We start from the raw sequence: 17,515 nt of genomic DNA on the forward strand, positions 1-17,515 counted from the left end.
AACATACTCTAATTTGATTTGAGGTTGTTGGGTTGTCAGACAAAATCTTAAAGCGAATGCTCATAGCCTGGAGCGCTAGAATACTGGGAATATTAATCTTCTGGTGTATACCTCTCTATTTAATTAAATCTACAACTTCTCTTAGAATGCATTGTCCTATTTACCGAATATTCCCTCGTCGTCTTCAATATCGTGGGAAAACATTGGCTGCAAAACCTGTATTTGTTTGTTCAATCTGTCGCGTCTCTTGGCGTTAGCTTATCGGAAACTTATCGGAAGTGCGTTAAAAATCATCGACAAAAAATATCTGAATAAATATATTCTCGCTGTTGCGATAAAGCAACGTAATATAACGACTGCTCGGTTCCGTGCAACGTGTTGGTAAGAGCTCTCACCTTGGTAAATTGAGGAGAATGAAGACGGTACTAATCAGCAGTAACGTCTTCGTGTTTCCTTGCTGAGTCTTCGTCGAGACGAGGTTCCGCGACGATGATTTAGCATCTGGAAAAAGAAAAATTAAACCATTGAAGAAGAAAGATGTTATTATCCTTGAAAAAGGGTCAACGAATACGACTCGTCTGAAATCGATTTTTCAGCGAAGGAGGATAATCTATCGAGAAAGAAGTTCTGCAGTTGTTCTCAGTTACTTCGGATACCGATGCGAATATAACTGTAATCGCTTGAACGGGTAACGGGATTTGATTTCCACTTGTTATAATTTCATTAAACACGATATTATGCGTTAGAGCGGACGAGATGAATAGAATGCTCGACAACAATAGCTCCTACGCATTCGTGGCGTCGGTTATAACTTATGCATTCATAATGTTTAGAAATATCCTGCATGCATCCACGTATAATATATGCTAATTAGATGACCACCATGAAATATGGCACCATTTCGATAATACGACACGCTCAGAACTTTGCCGGCTTATCAAATATACCAGATTATTGACTACAGCTGCAACGCGATTGAAAAGAGGAAAATTGTTTTAAGCCAATTCGAGTTGTACTGTTGTCAGTACGAACTGATTATACTGATATGCTTGTGGTTGAAACAAATGACGAGTGAAATATTTAGAATAACCAGAATGATGATTTTATGCATTTATAATACGAATCGAGTAGTTGTAATTTAAAATGGTAGAAAGATTAAAAGAATTTCCAAGTGTCAAGGTTTTATTTTTAATCTATTAACCAGTTAGCTGTTGCAATCCCTTTGAAAAGTGTGTAACTTACTGTAATTATACTGTTTATATTTGATATTCTTCATATTTCGTTTAAGTACAATACTTTCACAAAATATATAATTTAATAAAGAATATCAAATAGAGAATAATTTAATAAAGAATATCCTTCTTAATCACAGGTGGCTGTTTTTACCGAGTATACTTGTCATGAATAGATGGCAACATTTTGTGCGATGACGAGCATACCCGTCAAAAACAGCTAACTGGTTGTGATGTATACTTTGATATTCTTTATTAAATTCATGAAGAGATGGCAACATTTTGTGTGATGGCGAGCATACTCGTCAAAAACAACTAACTTCTTAAAATTATTAAACGGAAAAAGATCTTTCTATTTAATTCCTATTTCTTGCGATCGATGCAGGCAATTTTTGTTTTCCATAAAAATCCGCAGTCTAGAAATAACAATTTTTCCCATTCAATGCATCTCATCATTATCCGACTTTGTTTTAAAGGCAAGGTAGGTACACGAGAATGACAAGAACATGCTATACAGGATGTCCCAAAAGTGTCTCGTAATACGGAAATGGCGGGATCCTGAAGTCATTTGAAGTAAATTTTTCCTTAGCGAAAATGCAATCCGCGGCTTTGTTTACGAGTTATTAACGAAAAGCAGTGACCAATGAGAGACGGGATCAGCTGGCGCGAGACTACCGCCTCGCGCCAGCCAAGCTCGCCTCTTATTGGTCACAGTTTTTCGTTAATAACTCGTAAACAAAGCCGCAGGCTGCATTTTCGCTCAGGAAAAAGTTACTTCAAATGTCCTCAGGATCCCCCCATTTCCAGATTGCGAGACATTTTTGGGACACCCTGTAGAATATTTCCTGCGGTCCGTTGAAACAAGGGAGCTGTATCGAAATGGCATTCGTTGGCCCGTTCGTTCGCAGAAGAATGGTCTTATTATACGATACGGGTGTGAGTGCAAATGCCACAGAGGGTGTCTCGTCGAAGCTCGGAAAATCCACTTACGTATACAACGGCCGGCCATTTCGGGTAGCTGGCAGGCGTTCCGAGGTGTCGAAGGCGGCGCGGAATTCGTCTGGTGTCGGGAATGATGCGAATGGTTGTTCTTCGATGAGTTGAAAGATTGCTGCGACGGTATCCGACGACCACCAGGCATTGGCCCCAGATTTATACCCCCGGCGCCATTGTTGCTGCTGCTGGCACTCTGAAAATTCAGCCGGGACGTTGCCATATCATTCCGTGTTACTTCCATCTAGTAAAACCATCGCGAATTTCATATCCCTTCGAAAAATCGATGCTTCGTTTACGATTCAAATTTTGTGTCGCTGGCGCAGATTGTCATTGAGCAATTAAAACTAATCTACTAAATATTGATGCTCCTCGCTTCTCTTAAATAGAAATAGTATTCAATCCTTTGCCATCGGTATTTTGCACATAGAGCCAGTTTGAATATACGATAAATCGAAATGTTCTTTCTCGAGTAGGAATTTGTAAAATTGTAAATTTTTGAAATTGTTTTTGTAAAATTGTTGCCACATCCAGGGACTCCGAAGGTTGGATTCTCTCGTGCAAGTTCCAAGCTCTGCTCGGACCTCTGCACGGCAACGATAAGCTATCCTGTGAGCGTTCTTGATCGATTCGGGAATACGTGAATCCCGCTTTATATAACGGCTTCTCAATGTCCGTGATTACGTCGCATCCTCCGAGGAAACATAGCCGTTTCAGCATAATTTGATTCGACTAGTGAGTATATTATTCGCCGCCAAACTAAGGGGAAACTTGGAGAGAAGCACACGCGAAATTTCTGCGAACGTAAACAGCTTCGATTTCCTTTGACGTGCTTCTCCTTGAATCGTCAGCGCTAATCGTCCAGGGAAATGAAATTAATTCAGACGATACAGAGCGAAATCGTAAAGGTTACACAAAATCGGAGCAACATATTTATCGATATTCCAGTAGAAAAAACAGAACTTGTTGCAAGCAATTGCATTTCTCGTAGATACCTGATTTACTTGATAGATCGTAATGAATACAGAATTTCAGGCTTGATAAAGCAATCGAATCGTTAAGTTCGTTATGTTGCGTTACGTGTTACGAATATCAACTTTTATGGATATATAGGGTGTCCCGAAAATGTCTTGCAATCCGGAAATGGGGCTCTCTAACGTTATTCGAAGTAACATTTTTCTTAGCGGAAATGCAATCCGTGGCTTTGTTTACGAATTATTAACAAAAAAAACACGTCTCGCCTCTCATTGGTCACTGTTTTTCGTTAATAACTCGTGAACGAAGCCACGGATTGCATTTTCGCTAAGGAAAACATTGCTCCAAATAACCTCAGGAATCGCCCCTTTTCGGATTGTGAGACATTTTTGGGACACCCTGTACAGTGACCCACAAAACTATTCGTACATCATTTAAAACGTAACAACTTTTTTTTTAAATGAACCAATTGATTTGAATTTTTTGTAGATTATAAAAAGACTAGTCTACTAGAATTTCTAGTACGCGTATAAGTAATTGAGATCCACAAAATGCTTTTCTTGAATTATCGTTATAGGCTTCCATAAAGAGGTTCAAACACGTTTTTGTCATTCCAAGTAATAACGAAATTAAAAAAAGCATTTTAGTCATTGTTTAGTAGAACTTGTCCTTTTTATCTATTGTCTATATTATCTAAAAGAATTCAAATCACTTAGTGCACTTTCAAAAAGGTGTGCAAATCCCTTCGTGGGTCATCACAACGTCGCCGTTCGACGTATTGATTATGTGCAGAAGCTTCGAAATTTTCTTTCAGTCCGATAAACTACAGAAACGAGGATGTGGTTGAAAGCCGGAAAGCTGTCAGACGAATAACAATTTGACTTCTGCGAGGGATATTGCCACAGTAATGCGGGGATTATCCGGCGTAAAATTACTATGCACGGCTCGTCGCGCCACCACGGACGAGTTAAGCCTTCTTCATGATCGGTAATAGAGAAATATTGTGTGGGATCACGACCGCACGTCCCAAGTGACAAAATATTAGCTGCCGGAAAAGGCTCGTATTTTTCCCCAGTTAGCAACAATACGCCCGCTTTATTTCCGCACGCCTTTATCTCCCGGCGTTTCTCAAATTTGATGTTCCCTTCAATTCCAGAAACAATACGAACCTTTGTTACGCCATAAAAACAAGTCTAGTCTTCTGTTATTGTCAAACGCGATGGACACATGGACGCGATCAAACGGTATTTCATTCGAGCCATCAGTTTTTCAAAATACACTTCTCAATATACAGGGTGTCCCAGGTTTTAATGTTCAAACTTTGCTAGTGTACTCTATGGCACAAAGTAAGAAAAAAATGTTATGTAAACATAGGTCATATAGAGCATTATTAAGAAGTTATAACAAAAATTCAGAATAGGGATAGTAATCAACTTACTGTTGCTGCGAGCATTGGCTTGAATAGATCTAAGCTGTGTTTATTAATACATTTCGAAATGTATTAATAACCGTTGTTGACAATACATAATTGACATCGATCGAAGATTTTTTTTTTAGTTGATTACTATTCCTATTCTGAATTTTTGTTATAACTTCTTAATAAAGCTCTATATGACCTATGTTTACATAACATTTTTTTCTTACTTTGTGCCATAGAATATACTGACAAAGTTTGAACATTAAAACCTGGGACACCCTGCATGTATAGTAGAGATTTTGTCTAGTTGGCTCTGAAATATAGGAATTTCCTACTTTATTAAAAATGAAATTTAATAACGCAGAAAATTCTACGCCGGCAGTACATTTTTTGCATAGGTGTAAACAAGGTCGACGAAAAAGCTTTCGTGTTTCGTGTGCCGTTAAAATTGTTCTATACAAGAAACATTTGAGCAGATTTTATAACTAAAGCGGGAGAAATTCTGAAATTTTATTTTATTTTGGGTCTGTGTTGAGCAGGTATGCACTACAGAGAATTTATAATTGATTGACTTCCAATAAATGAACCGGTAGTATGGCGGAAATTTGAGCAGAAAGCTAAATACCTTTGTAATACGTGCATGTTTTAACAACATAGGTTGAAGGAAGTGACAGCGTTTCGACTGTCGTTATTGTATTAAAATGTCGAACAGTTAACAGCACAGGTCGTTTAAAACGCTGTGCAACGCTATTGATATAATACGTACAATTTATCTCACTGTGCAAGCATGCGTGGAGGCTTTATAAAGCACCGTTGTTTCATTTCCCAGATGATTCTGTGTTAGGACGACAATAATTCAGTGTCGCCATTTCTGATTCCTCAAAGAGGGAAGGTATTCCGATGTATTATACTTTGTGCAATTAAATTTTGCATCGGTGCTTAATTAAACGCATGTCGCTCTCTTTAAACGTGTTCGAACGTTCACAATGCAGTAAAAAAATTATATCGTTGAAGTCAGGATAGTATGTGGATTAGTTGTGCGAAGAATTATTAGCATAGTTTCCACGATCGACGCAGGAGAAATTCTTAAAGCTGGAAATTCTGTTATTCGACACTGTTTGACACTTTTTTCTATAAAAAAAACTGTTTTTAAATAATTTAGGCAGCCGATCTTCGTGGAACTCTGTATACGAAAGGTCGGTTAACATAGTCTTGAAGTAACTCTTATTAAGATTCGTGGAATGAAGCGACTTTCTAGTTGACAAATTGAATTTTCTATTCTGCTCCCTGCATAATAGTACATAAAAATTAGGACTTGCAAAACCGCAATGTAATCGGCGGTTAATAAGAGATCACGAATAAGGAGATTCCTCGAGAGGGAAACGGAAGCGTCATTTCCGCGCTGAATTCGCACTTTTGTGTGATATTCGGCACTTCACACGGGATTCTCTTTGACAAGGGTCTCTTCTACGCGGGACCTTGACCCGATAATCGCGAACACGTGTATTCGTCTCGGTATCTGCCAATTCATCGGGACCAAAGTGTTTGACGGCTCGTTGAAAATCGTCCGCTGGCGCCACGAACTGCGAAACGCCCGTGGCTCGCGGGAAACCTCCATTGCATTGAATTATTCATGTCGTTCGACCGTTTAAGATCCTCCTTCCCCTAGAATTTCCTCGATTGCCATCGAGTTGCTCGTCGACACGGTTGCTCAATAAACGACCACTTGGTGAATGAACGAGGAACGCGTCGCGCTCGAAGCCTCCTCGAACTACATAAATGATCCCAGTTTCAGTCACTGCTTGCTACTGCGACCGGGTAATTTAGTGTTTTCCAAGGCGAACCCCAAGCTAATTGATTAATACGAAGTTTCAATTAAACTTAATTATAAATTAATTAAAACGAAGTTTTAATTAAGTTGTGTGTTCCTGATTAATTACCATAATATAATCGTCATTCGAATGAAATACAAACGAAATGGTGATTGATAAAGAGGACGATTCTTCGTATAGGAGAATGTCGTACAAAATGGGATATGCAGGTCTAATCGGATATCACTGTTTTTCTATCACTGTTTTTATAAAAGAACTGCCATTTTCTGATTCCGTAAGGTCAAAATATTCAGTGCTGTTAACAGTTTTCCTCGTTATGTAGATTTTTGTTAACAAAAATATATATTACAGGTTCGGTTGTGTACATATTTGTATAAAGTAATTAAAACTGATGCTACATTCGGTTCTAAAAAAGCTACCCTTCCCGCATTTTTTATATTGATAACAGTCCCACGAAATAAATTCTGCAAACACGAGTCTTTGCAAGACGTGGTACAGTAAAATTATAGTTTCAATTCTCGGTTTATTTATGTATCGACTCAGTCTTACATATAAAATCACGACCAAGCAGTTTACACCACAATTTCGTAGACACCGTGTGCACGTACACCTGAGTAACACGACAGAGTGAATTACTCCTGTCTATTCGCACTTGCTTAATCACACAGCGAGATCCGCGATCTTTCGGGAAAATTCAAAAGAAGATCCTCAAACCGTCCTGCATTGGCGAGGCTGCAGAAACTCAGCGAGAAATCCTCAAATCGATCCATTGGAGACGGTGCCATTGGACACGGAACCGTCGGTCTTTTTCTTGATGTTCAGCCAATAACCGGTGGCAGGGATCAGCATTATGGACTTGGGGCTAAACTTGAGGGGAACGGTGGTCTTCTCGCAAGGCTCCAGCACGCATCGCTGCAGCAAGAAGTAGAAGAGGACCTTGGCCTCCATCATGGCGAACCGTTGTCCGAGGCAGACCCTCGGGCCTATACCGAACGGTATGTTCGTGTTCGGTGAGACCTCGCCGTTCAGGAACCTCTCCGGCCTGAAGACATCGTGGTCCGGGTAGTACTTCGGGTCATGGTGGATGCCAGCCGGCATGAACCATAGGAGATCCCCAGGCTTGACCTTGACAGGTTTTGCACCGGGTTCAGCCGGAGGAAGCTCGAACTCCTTAACACAGACCCTGTCGAGGAATGTGGCTATCGAGTACATGCGCATAGTCTCGTCCAGGAACGCGTCCATGTACACCATATCCCTGATCACCTCGTAGATCGGCTCGCCCTCCTCAATCTTACGACGCGCTTCCTCGACCTCGACCAGAAGTTTCTTCCGGACCTCTTGCTCGGTGGCGATTAACTGAGCGACTAGACACAGCATTGTCGATGTAGTCTCGAAACCACCCAGAAAGAACACGAAAGCCTGGTTCGTCATTTCGTCGATCGGCAGACGTTTGCCGTCCTTGTCTCGAGAGTCCATCATCAGCTGGATCACATCCGGTCGGTGGATACCCTGGTGAAGCAAGTTGAGAGATTACGTAGAAAAGGGAAGATGGGGCAAGCTACTATTTTAAAATTCAGACTCTACGGCTTCTGGATTTGAACATGCGAATACTTCTTCAAGTAAAAAGGTACTAGCTAGATAGTCGAAAAGGAAAGACATTTTTCGTACAACATTATAAACGCGCAAACATGTTTTTATAATGTTTTGTATACAACGAATGCATTCTTCCTCGAAATCAACCATCTCGAAAACCGAGACCGATAGTAGAGTGCATCGAGCCCTCGCCAGGACTCACCTTTTCCTCTCTCATCTTCACGGTCTCGGCAACGACCCTGGTGAAGAACTTGCGCGGCCTGTCCCCGAATATTTTAATCCCCAGCAGCTTGATGAGGGTCGGGAAGCTCCTGCCTATCAGCATCTTCAATGACACCAGAGTCGAGAAATTGAGGCACTCCCTTCCGACCCTGTAGAATTCGTTGTTGGGCTCCTTCAGTGAGTCTACGGCAATGCCGAAGCTGGTGGTCGCTACGACATCGTTGGTGTAACGTCGTGCCATATCCTGCATGTCCCACAATCGACCTTTCCCAGACTCCTCGGCGATGAAGTCGGCCGTCTTGTCGGCGCAGTCGACGATCAGTTTGAACATCGCCTTCATCTTTGAAGAGGTGAAGGCTGGGCTAAGCAGTTTCCGCATCTCTCGCCAGCGATCGCCTCGCAGAGCGAACAGGTTCTTGCCCATCAGCGGGTCCATGTCCTCGTTGACGAAGCCTGTATGGTCGGTGAAATGATCGAAGTTCTTGATGGCGATCGTAGCGACCAGCTCGGGGTCGCGGATCACGATCGTCGGCGAGATCAGGTTGTAGAATCCGAAGTACTTGAGGTGCTCGTACTTGAAGTAATAATTCGTCAGATGTTCGCTGACGAATTTCCGACGAAACAGCACCGGTGCCATGTTGCCCACGATCGGCCATGGCTTCGTGAACTCTATTCCACGTTCCTCGAACACCGCGGGCCGATTCCACAGGTATCGATAGGCCAGCAGGCACAGCAGAACGAGGGCCAAGGCCGTCGTCAACGGACACATCTCGATCGTTGAAGTAGTAGACGGTTTTAGGAGCGGTAGTCTTGTCGGCGTTCCTCTTACGATGGACCCCAGCACGCAACTAAGAACGCGCCGGCGGTTGTTAGCATAATAGCTATCAGAAAGCGGACATGTGATCTCTGACGTTGTCGTAGATAAGTTTCATACATGGGTCCCGGAATCTACGTTGTTTTCTATTCTCGACGAGCCGTGCAGAATAGCAGATAGCGCGCACACTTTCAGATGAGATGGCGTGTTTTTCCATTACCATGAACCGATTCAATTCGCTGTGCCACAGGGACTGGTCCTTGAGTTAACCGTGATACACGATAGCAACCTAAAATAGGTCTTTGTCCCAGAACATGGTGCAAATGTGCAACTGTCCGAAGTATATGATAATAACGATACGCAATGGCTCCAGAAAGTCTCCGAACACTAAATTTTCGAATATCAACAAATTGTTTGTCGTGTTTCGGTAGAAGCATTTTCGGAATCATTGAAGCAATGAGTTTTAATCAATTATAAACCAGGCTGAGAAATCTGTTGGCGATTGCAGCACATTCGCTGCAATAAGTGATGCATCTTTGTGCGCACGCAGTGGGCAACTAAAACCTGACATAACAATAGCGTAACTAAACCAATAGATCCAATTAGTCGATAACAACATTCACTGATTGTGCCTTTAGCCTCTACATCGGTCTATGGGTACGCAGAAATTTAATTGAACGCTGGGTTAAGCGAATATTTCGTTAGTGTAGCGGATCTGGAACGATGGAAGGTATGAATTTACGGACGCGCAAATTCTGGCTTCACTAAGTGCATGACGTAGGCGGTCAAGTTTCAAAGACGGGTCATAAAAGTGACGAAAAGTACAGAATCTGGGCCCGGTCGTTTGAAAGTCCTTATAGGCGACCACTTTACTGAATTGTTTTCTTGGAAATAATTCTCTCTTCAGTTTGAAGAGAAGGAAATTTCCCTCTTCGTAATTACAGTAATTTGTCCTTGATTCGCGCTCAGATTGCGTACAAAAATGAACAATTTGGGAAGAGAATTATTCGATTATTCGAGTCTTGCAGCTCGTTTTTATAGTTACCGATTGTCAACAACTATAAAGACGAGACGCAAGGCTCGAATTATCGTATCAACTCTTCCCAAATTGTCCATTTTTCATATCGCCGCGATATTGCTAAGTAGTCTAGATTATTTATCGTTATTGTTTTGATGTTGTTATCTCGTTGTTACTGTTATTTCGTCGTTATTGTTATATAACTGTCGCTCTTAATCTAGTATTATTATTTACACTTACATATTATTTGTTGATATTACGCGAACTGGTGGACACAGATTATTCATCCTCATGTCTTATACCCTACATCGGTGTACGTTTATACATGTATACATATTTTACTGATATACAGGATGTCCAGAAAGGTTGGGTCCAAACTTATACTATGTGTTACTGAGATCAAGTAGATGATAAATGTTCATATAAACTTGTGTCCGGAAATGCTTTATTGAAAAGATATTTCGTTCAAAGCGTTCAAAGTTTATATAATATAAGCGTTTATAATAAGTTTATATTATATAAGCGTTCAAAGTTTATATAAGCGTTGGTTTATAAAAATACGATAGAAATTGAATTTTTAATATAAATAAACAGAAGATCGATTTTGAGAAACTATTATATTCAATACAGATGGAATATTTGAAAGGGTTCGAGGATCACTAACTTGACGAATGAAAGCTTGCATTTTTGCATGGAAGGAATTTTCAAACATTTCTTATAACCGCTACAATAAATCACAAATATCTTTAAAAGCTTATATCTTTTCAATACAGCATTCTCGATACGTAGTTCTTATCAAATTCGAAAACGATCTCGCGTCAGTTTGTGATCAGTCACAGACTAGAATACATTGTCGTTCTTCGTAGAACCTAGTTAAAAAATTTGGAGATGAAAAATTTCAGTGTTGTGTTTGTGAATTATCTTTTTTATTAACACTTGGGTGTAAAGAATCCATTACGGTAAATATTGCATCGTATTTAGCAGTCTTTACACAACATTTATGATGTGTTGTTCAATCTTCTAACTGCTTGTTAAGGTATAAATATTTAACCTTTTGCATTGTATTTCATTCAGGACAAAACCGGATACTTGATGACGAGGAAAAACAGGTTATAACTTTTTCCTAACTCTAAATTCGCGGGAAAGTGGATTCGGTGTATTAGATGTCTCGAATGGGCACGCGAGAGTTGCTCAGGTGTTGATGCGATTTTTGTTCACTGAAATAAATTTTAAAATACATCTGACTATTATCTATTAAGTACCTAGCAATTAGTACATCTAATACTACCAAATTATCTCAATCAAAATAGAATTACAATAATATTTGTTACTTATTTTGAAAAAATAAGAATACAAATTTTATTTTCATATTACATTATATTCGTTATTTAACAGGTATCCGGTATAACCCACATCTATGGGACAAAACCGGATATTTCACTACTTCCGAAAGACTTAGTTTTCATGTGAGCCACACAATTTTTTTTATGAAAGGGCTTCCATTTTTTGAATTCGGAAGGTCTACTTAAGATATTCATTGCTGTTAAGGAAATATTCTGGTGTGAAGTGCGAGTTTATTTAACTTTGCTAGGGAATTTTTTGCAATGAAGCTATTATATCTTTTGCAGTCAAATTAACAAGGTTTATCTGAACGTATTTCAACGACGTTTTAAAATTTTTTGGAACAAAAAACGTTAAAATTACAGGTATTGCATACTCTCAAACGTAGTCGCTTTTAAAAAAGGTCGTCTCACGGTGTCCGTGATTCCGGCCACTCTGTTTGTCTGAAATAAAAAGACATCATTTAAAAAGTGATTTAAAAACGGCGGTAAAAAAAGTAGCGTTTCTTTGAAATTCGATTATCGATATTTTATTAAACTTCGGAAAGCTAGAACATAGAAAAAATAGTAGGGGCTGTAGTCACACATGTGACTACGTATGACACATAAAGTTTTGAGTCAATTGGTGAAGTAGATTTTGAGATATCGTGGACACCGTCCTGAAAAACATAGCTTCCAGAAAAATACCTTTAAAGTTTAGTATTGGTAATTGGTATATTGGTAATGATTTTAAGGTGGTCGGATCCTCCAAACAACCGTAACTCCGCTAATTTTATGAATTCACACGTAAGGTTCCAAAGATGTATTTTTTGTATACCCTTTAAGTATATGCAAAAAGAAATTATTTTTGCAAAAATTCACACTAGAACACTCTTTTAAAAGTTTTCCATGCCACATGATTTTCGTTCACAAGAAATATACAACATTAAAGGGTCCGGTTGTGAGCACACATTTGCAGAGTAATTGAACCTGATGCTAAATGCGGTTCTTAAAAAGCTGCTCGACCCGCATCTTTTTTATCGGCCATCGGCCTACACTGGGGAAGTTGCAGAAGCTCAGCGAGAAATCCTCAAATCGATCCATTGGAGGCGGTGCCATTGGACACGGAACCGTCGGTCTTTTTCCTGATGTTCAGCCAATAGCCGGTAGGAGGGGTCATCATTATGGACTTGGGGCTAAACTTGAGGGGAACGGTGGTCTTCTCGCAAGGCTCCAGCACGCATCGCTGCAGCAAGAAGTAGAAGAGGACCTTGGCCTCCATCATGGCGAACCGTTGTCCGAGGCAGACCCTCGGGCCTATACCGAACGGTATGTTCGTGTGCGGTGAGACCTCGCCGTTCAGGAACCTCTCCGGCCTGAAGACATCGTGGTCCGGGTAGTACTTCGGGTCATGGTGGATGCCAGCCGGCATGAACCATAGGAGATCCCCAGGCTTGACCTTGACAGGTTTTGCACCGGGTTTAGCCGGAGGAAGCTCGAACTCCTTAACACAGGCCCTGTCGTGGAATACAGCTATCGGGTACATGCGCGTAGACTCGTCCAGGAACGCCTCCATGTACACCATGTCCCTGATCACCTCGTAGATCGGCTCGCCCTCCTCAATCTTACGACGCGCTTCCTCGACCTCGACCAGAAGTTTCTTCCGGACCTCTTGCTCGGTGGCGATTAACTGAGCGACTAGACACAGCATTGTCGATGTAGTCTCGAAACCAGCCAGAAAGAACACGAAAGCTTGGTTCGTCATTTCGTCGATCGACAAACGTTTGCCGTCCTTGTCCCGAGAATCCAACATCAGCTGGATCACGTCCGGTCGGTGGATACCCTGGTGAAGCAAGTTGAGAGATTACGTAGAAAAGGGAAAGGTGGGGCAAGCTGCTTTCTTAAAATGCAGACTCTACGGCTTCCGGATTTGAACATGTTTGTACGATGTTTGAAACGAACAAAAAGCGCACTTCATTCGTAAGCAGCGCGAATACTCCTTCAAGTAAAAAAATAGTCGAAAAAGAAAGACATTTTTCGTACAACACTAGAAACGCACAAACATGTTTTTATAATGTTTTGTATACAACGAATGCATTCTTCCTCGAAATCAACCATCTCGAAAACCAAGACCGATAGTAGAGTGCATCGAGCCCTCGCCAGGACTCACCTTCTCCTCTCTCATCTTCACGGTCTCGGCAACGACCCTGGTGAAGAACTTGCGCGGCCTATCTCCGAATATTTTAATGCCCAGCAGCTTGTTGAGCGCCGGGAAGCTTCTGCCTATCAGCATCTTCAATGACACCAGAGTCGAGAAATTGAGGCACTCCCTTCCTACCCTGTAGAATTCGTTGTTGGGCTCCTTCAGTGAGTCTACGGCAATGCCGAAGCTGGCGGTCGCTACGACATCGTTGGTGTAACGTCGTGCCATATCCTGCATGTCCCACAATCGACCTTTCCCAGACTCCTCGGCGATGAAGGCGGCCGTCTTGTCAGCGCAGTCGACGATCAGTTTGAACATCGTCTTCATCTTTGAAGAGGTAAAGGCTGGGCTAAGCAGTTTCCGCATCTCTCGCCAGCGATCGCCTCGCAGAGCGAACAGGTTCTTGCCCATCAGCGGGTCCATCTCCTCGTTGACAAAGCTGGTGTGGTCAGTGAAATGATCGAAGTTCTTGATGGCGATCGAAGCGACCAGCTCGGGGTCGCGGATCACGATCGTCGGCGAGACCAGGTTGAAGAATCCGAAGTACTTGAGGTGCTCGTACTTGAAGTAATAATTTCTCGCGTGTTCGCCGATGAATTTCCGACGGAACAACACCGGTGCCATGTTGCCCACGATCGGCCATGGCTTCGTGAACTCTATTCCGCGTTCCTCGAACACCGCGGTCTGGTTCCATAGGTATCGATAGGCCAGCAGGCACAGAAGAACGAGGGCCAAGGCCGTCGTCAATTCACACATCTCGATCGTTGAGATGGCAGACGGTTTTCGAAGCGGTAGTCTTGTTGACAATCCTCTTACGGGGGACACCAACACGCGATTAAGTCGGTAGCATAACAAGTATCAGAAAGCGAACATGTAATCTCTGACGTTTTCCAAGATAAGTTCCGCACGCGCTCTCCAGAATCTGCGTCGTTTTCTATTCTCAAGAGCCAAATTAAATAACAGATAGCGCGTTCACTCCCAGATTAGATGGTGTGTTTTCCGTAGCTATAAACCGGTTCAGTTCACTGTGCTACAGTGAATGCTTATCTTGCTGGACTTTTTCAACAATTTCATTAGCTTTTTCAGTAACTGGATGACCAGAGCGTGACTCGTCTTTCATATCAAAATTACCAGAACGAAAGTGAGGCGATCCATTTCCGCGCAGCTGATTTTGATAATGTACCTTCACCATACACAGCACAAATTTTTCCACAAGCCTGCGCAGCGTTCTTCCCTTTGTCGTAATAATATTGTAAAATATAGCAAAATATCTCATTATTTCTCTCGATTTTCAAACGCCAACAACTTTCCAAGTACTGCACCACCACGATGTTTATACGCTCAAAATTAGGTTCAATGTGTCACCTTTAAATGAAGCGTTTAATGATATTGTTGCAATAAGTTGTTCGTGAGTTATTAACAATTGACGACATCTATCGGGAAAATGCCACGAACTTTTTCCCAGAGCCAATATAAAAAAATTTCTGGACATTTCTGCGTTGCAACGTTATTCGTTTATATAAAATTTGGAATAAATTATAGTCGATAATAATTATTACTTATTTTTATTATTACTACTATTTAATATTCCATAATACGTATTATGGAGATTTATATAAATTAGTCGACCAATGGAACCCGAGGTATTTTAATATAATAATGAATAATGAACCGCGGGTCGGTTCATTATTCGACGAAATTTTCAATTAAAACCTAATTGAAATGATGAGCGTTCACACAAGACTAGAATTCAACAAGTTTATCGTTGCACAGTTTCCGTACAAAATTTTTAACATATCGAGCACCGACAATTTGTCGAAAATTGAAAACATTCGGACAGACTATAAATCATACGGAATTTGTGCCAGTTATTGCGATCGCGTGTTATGCAAATGTTCCGAGAAAACGGAAAACCAAGGAGCTCAATGGGGTCGATATTCATGAGGTTTCTGCGCGGGCAATTGAATGTGTCTCGCAGGTTTCATTGACTTCTGTTTTTCTTGGCAGTGTCTGGCCGGAACGACTAGCGGCAATAGCCGCGGACGAGACTTCTCAACTATTTCCGAGGCTCATATAAATATCTGCAGGGCTTGCGTAATGGGTGTCATTCATCTTTTCGCTGGATTGGATAAGATGATTCATATCTGACAAATCATTACACGTGTTATATAATTCAGTACATTCTGATCATATAATAACAAGGTCCCGCATGGCTACTCCTACGTGGCTATTCACAGATGACATTTATATCTGCATCTCCAAGAGTCTATTTCTACTATTTGTCGATAACTTTTTCGTGAAATTGTGAATTGCAATATACATTCTCTCATTCAAGATGATTTAATTAACCTGGGATCCTGATACAATTTAAATATGTATGCAGATTGTTTCTTAAAATCGACGAATATGCAGTTATTCGCGTCACACGTTCTACGAACATTTTCGCTGTTTAACTCTTGGAGGCATATGATTTTAAAGAAAATGAAAACCCAAGTTACACCAAATATACCGTTGTGGAAGACACAATCATTCACTGCACTACACAATTCGCCAATCTTAATCGCAACAGTATCAATAATTTACTAATACGATTTGACTTACGTAAATGTTTGTTTTCGCTTATTTACACATCTACCGTAGGTTCACAGCCAATTAATTAAAATATTAAATTGCATAAATATGAGTGTCCTCAACTTTGCAAAACAGTGTTTAACCCACCTATCCCCAGAGTTAAAAGTTTAACCCTCCACCGGCAATCTAAATCTTTAAAGTACCCAGACTAAAAGTACTCAATCATCAATTGTACATTAAAGTGGGAACTGCAATAAGTATTCCAGAATTGTTATTAAAAAATCAAGACCGGACTTGAAAGTTCCGAGCTGCCAGTCGCGTCAGTATAAAAACACTTTGCCGGCGGAGAATTAATGGCGAGCGCGTTCGAGTGCTCGCGGGACCGTGTTTTGATGCATCCTTGCGGAGAATATTCTATAACTTTGATAAATATTAACCAATTCACTGAAAATGGCAGCCACAACGTTGCTACCGGAAGATTAATTTTTCATGTACTTTTAGCTGCTTAAAGTATTTCATGGCGAACGTTCGACCACTTCTCGACATCCTCCACAAAAGCTCCACGGTTTCCAGAAGCGTTATCCAATTTGCTTGAAAATTTAATGTACATAATTTCCATATCTGTACCTCGTGATGGTCGCAGCAATATTATCAGGAGAAAAAACCACTCTGTTCAAGTTGGTGAATATCGATTAGTTATATTCGAATGATAAACATCGAATCGATAAAAAGTCACGATTATCGTTATCCAATAAGTATCTCTAATAGTTGTTGAGAACTAATTATAGGTGCTCGTGCTACGGCAGATATTTTCGAACACAATTCACGGAAATGTCTGTCGTACGATTCGGAAATTTCTGATCGCGAGAGCAGTTAACGTTCGATCGATCGATTGCCTCGGAAGCATGATTTCTTTCTTCCAGCCGACCGTTTCGCAAGATGCAGAATACCAACACTGGGTCATATGTTATCCATGCCATATCTATCTTAGAATTAAATTCTTAAGCTTTTTCATAAGCTTCACAGAAAGTTTCGCGAATTCAGTATCAAAAAATTTCGTTTCAACGGTTTATTCGTGTTTAACTTTTTTAGTATCCTGCGACAGCCTTAGTCTACTACATACGTTAAAATTAAATATGTAAAAGACGGAAGTTCTTAAAATACCATAAAAATTATTTCAATTTTTTGACACTGAATTCGCGAAACTTTCTATATGGTTTCTATATATATGTTTAACAACGTTCAACTAATGGACAATAAGACACATAAGGGTTCGTAAGCTTCGCGTTCGAGGGTTGGTGAGCGACTCTTACTTTTCGCTTCGTG

General features: G+C 40.8%; 3 protein-coding genes across 3 annotated transcripts in view; 1 reads left to right on the forward strand and 2 right to left on the reverse strand.

Annotated features, from left to right (window-relative positions):
- Positions 1–17,515, forward strand: part of LOC117217518 (dynein axonemal heavy chain 1) — a 78,600-nt gene that overhangs the window by 27,398 nt on the left and 33,687 nt on the right. The gene's annotated exons all lie outside the window — the stretch shown is intronic.
- The window catches only part of LOC117217531 (uncharacterized), a 40,746-nt gene that overhangs the window by 3,964 nt on the left and 19,267 nt on the right, over positions 1–17,515 (reverse strand). The window contains exons 3-4 of the mRNA XM_076524465.1: positions 2,223–2,421; positions 396–501 (exon numbers count right to left, since the gene is read on the reverse strand). Coding sequence (XP_076380580.1) covers positions 396–501; positions 2,223–2,421 — 305 coding nt within the window. The remainder of the gene's footprint in view (positions 1–395; positions 502–2,222; positions 2,422–17,515) is intronic.
- LOC117217529 (uncharacterized) lies at positions 6,755–14,457 on the reverse strand. The gene is made up of 4 exons (XM_076524447.1): positions 13,586–14,457; positions 12,512–13,258; positions 8,245–9,174; positions 6,755–7,958 (listed from the first exon to the last, which is right to left on the reverse strand). The coding sequence occupies exons 1-4, from the start codon at positions 14,372–14,374 to the stop codon at positions 7,206–7,208; spliced, it is 3,219 nt and encodes a 1,072-aa protein (XP_076380562.1). The 5' UTR covers positions 14,375–14,457; the 3' UTR covers positions 6,755–7,205.

The sequence above is a fragment of the Megalopta genalis genome, chromosome 9, assembly GCF_051020955.1.
Source record: "Megalopta genalis isolate 19385.01 chromosome 9, iyMegGena1_principal, whole genome shotgun sequence".
NCBI lineage: Eukaryota > Metazoa > Arthropoda > Insecta > Hymenoptera > Halictidae > Megalopta > Megalopta genalis.

What these genes read in the sequence shown, in the direction of transcription:
- LOC117217529 (XM_076524447.1), bottom strand. Translation starts at nt 14,374, where the DNA reads ATGTGTGAATTGACGACGGCCTTGGCCCTCGTTCTTCTGTGCCTGCTG. An exon ending in TGAAGATGAGAGAGGAGAAG is followed by an intron (nt 13,259 to 13,585) that starts GTGAGTCCTGGC and finishes TTGCTTCACCAG; the next exon opens with GGTATCCACCGACCGGACGT. An exon ending in GCACCGCCTCCAATGGATCG is followed by an intron (nt 9,175 to 12,511) that starts ATTTGAGGATTT and finishes TCTACGACAACG; the next exon opens with TCAGAGATCACATGTCCGCT.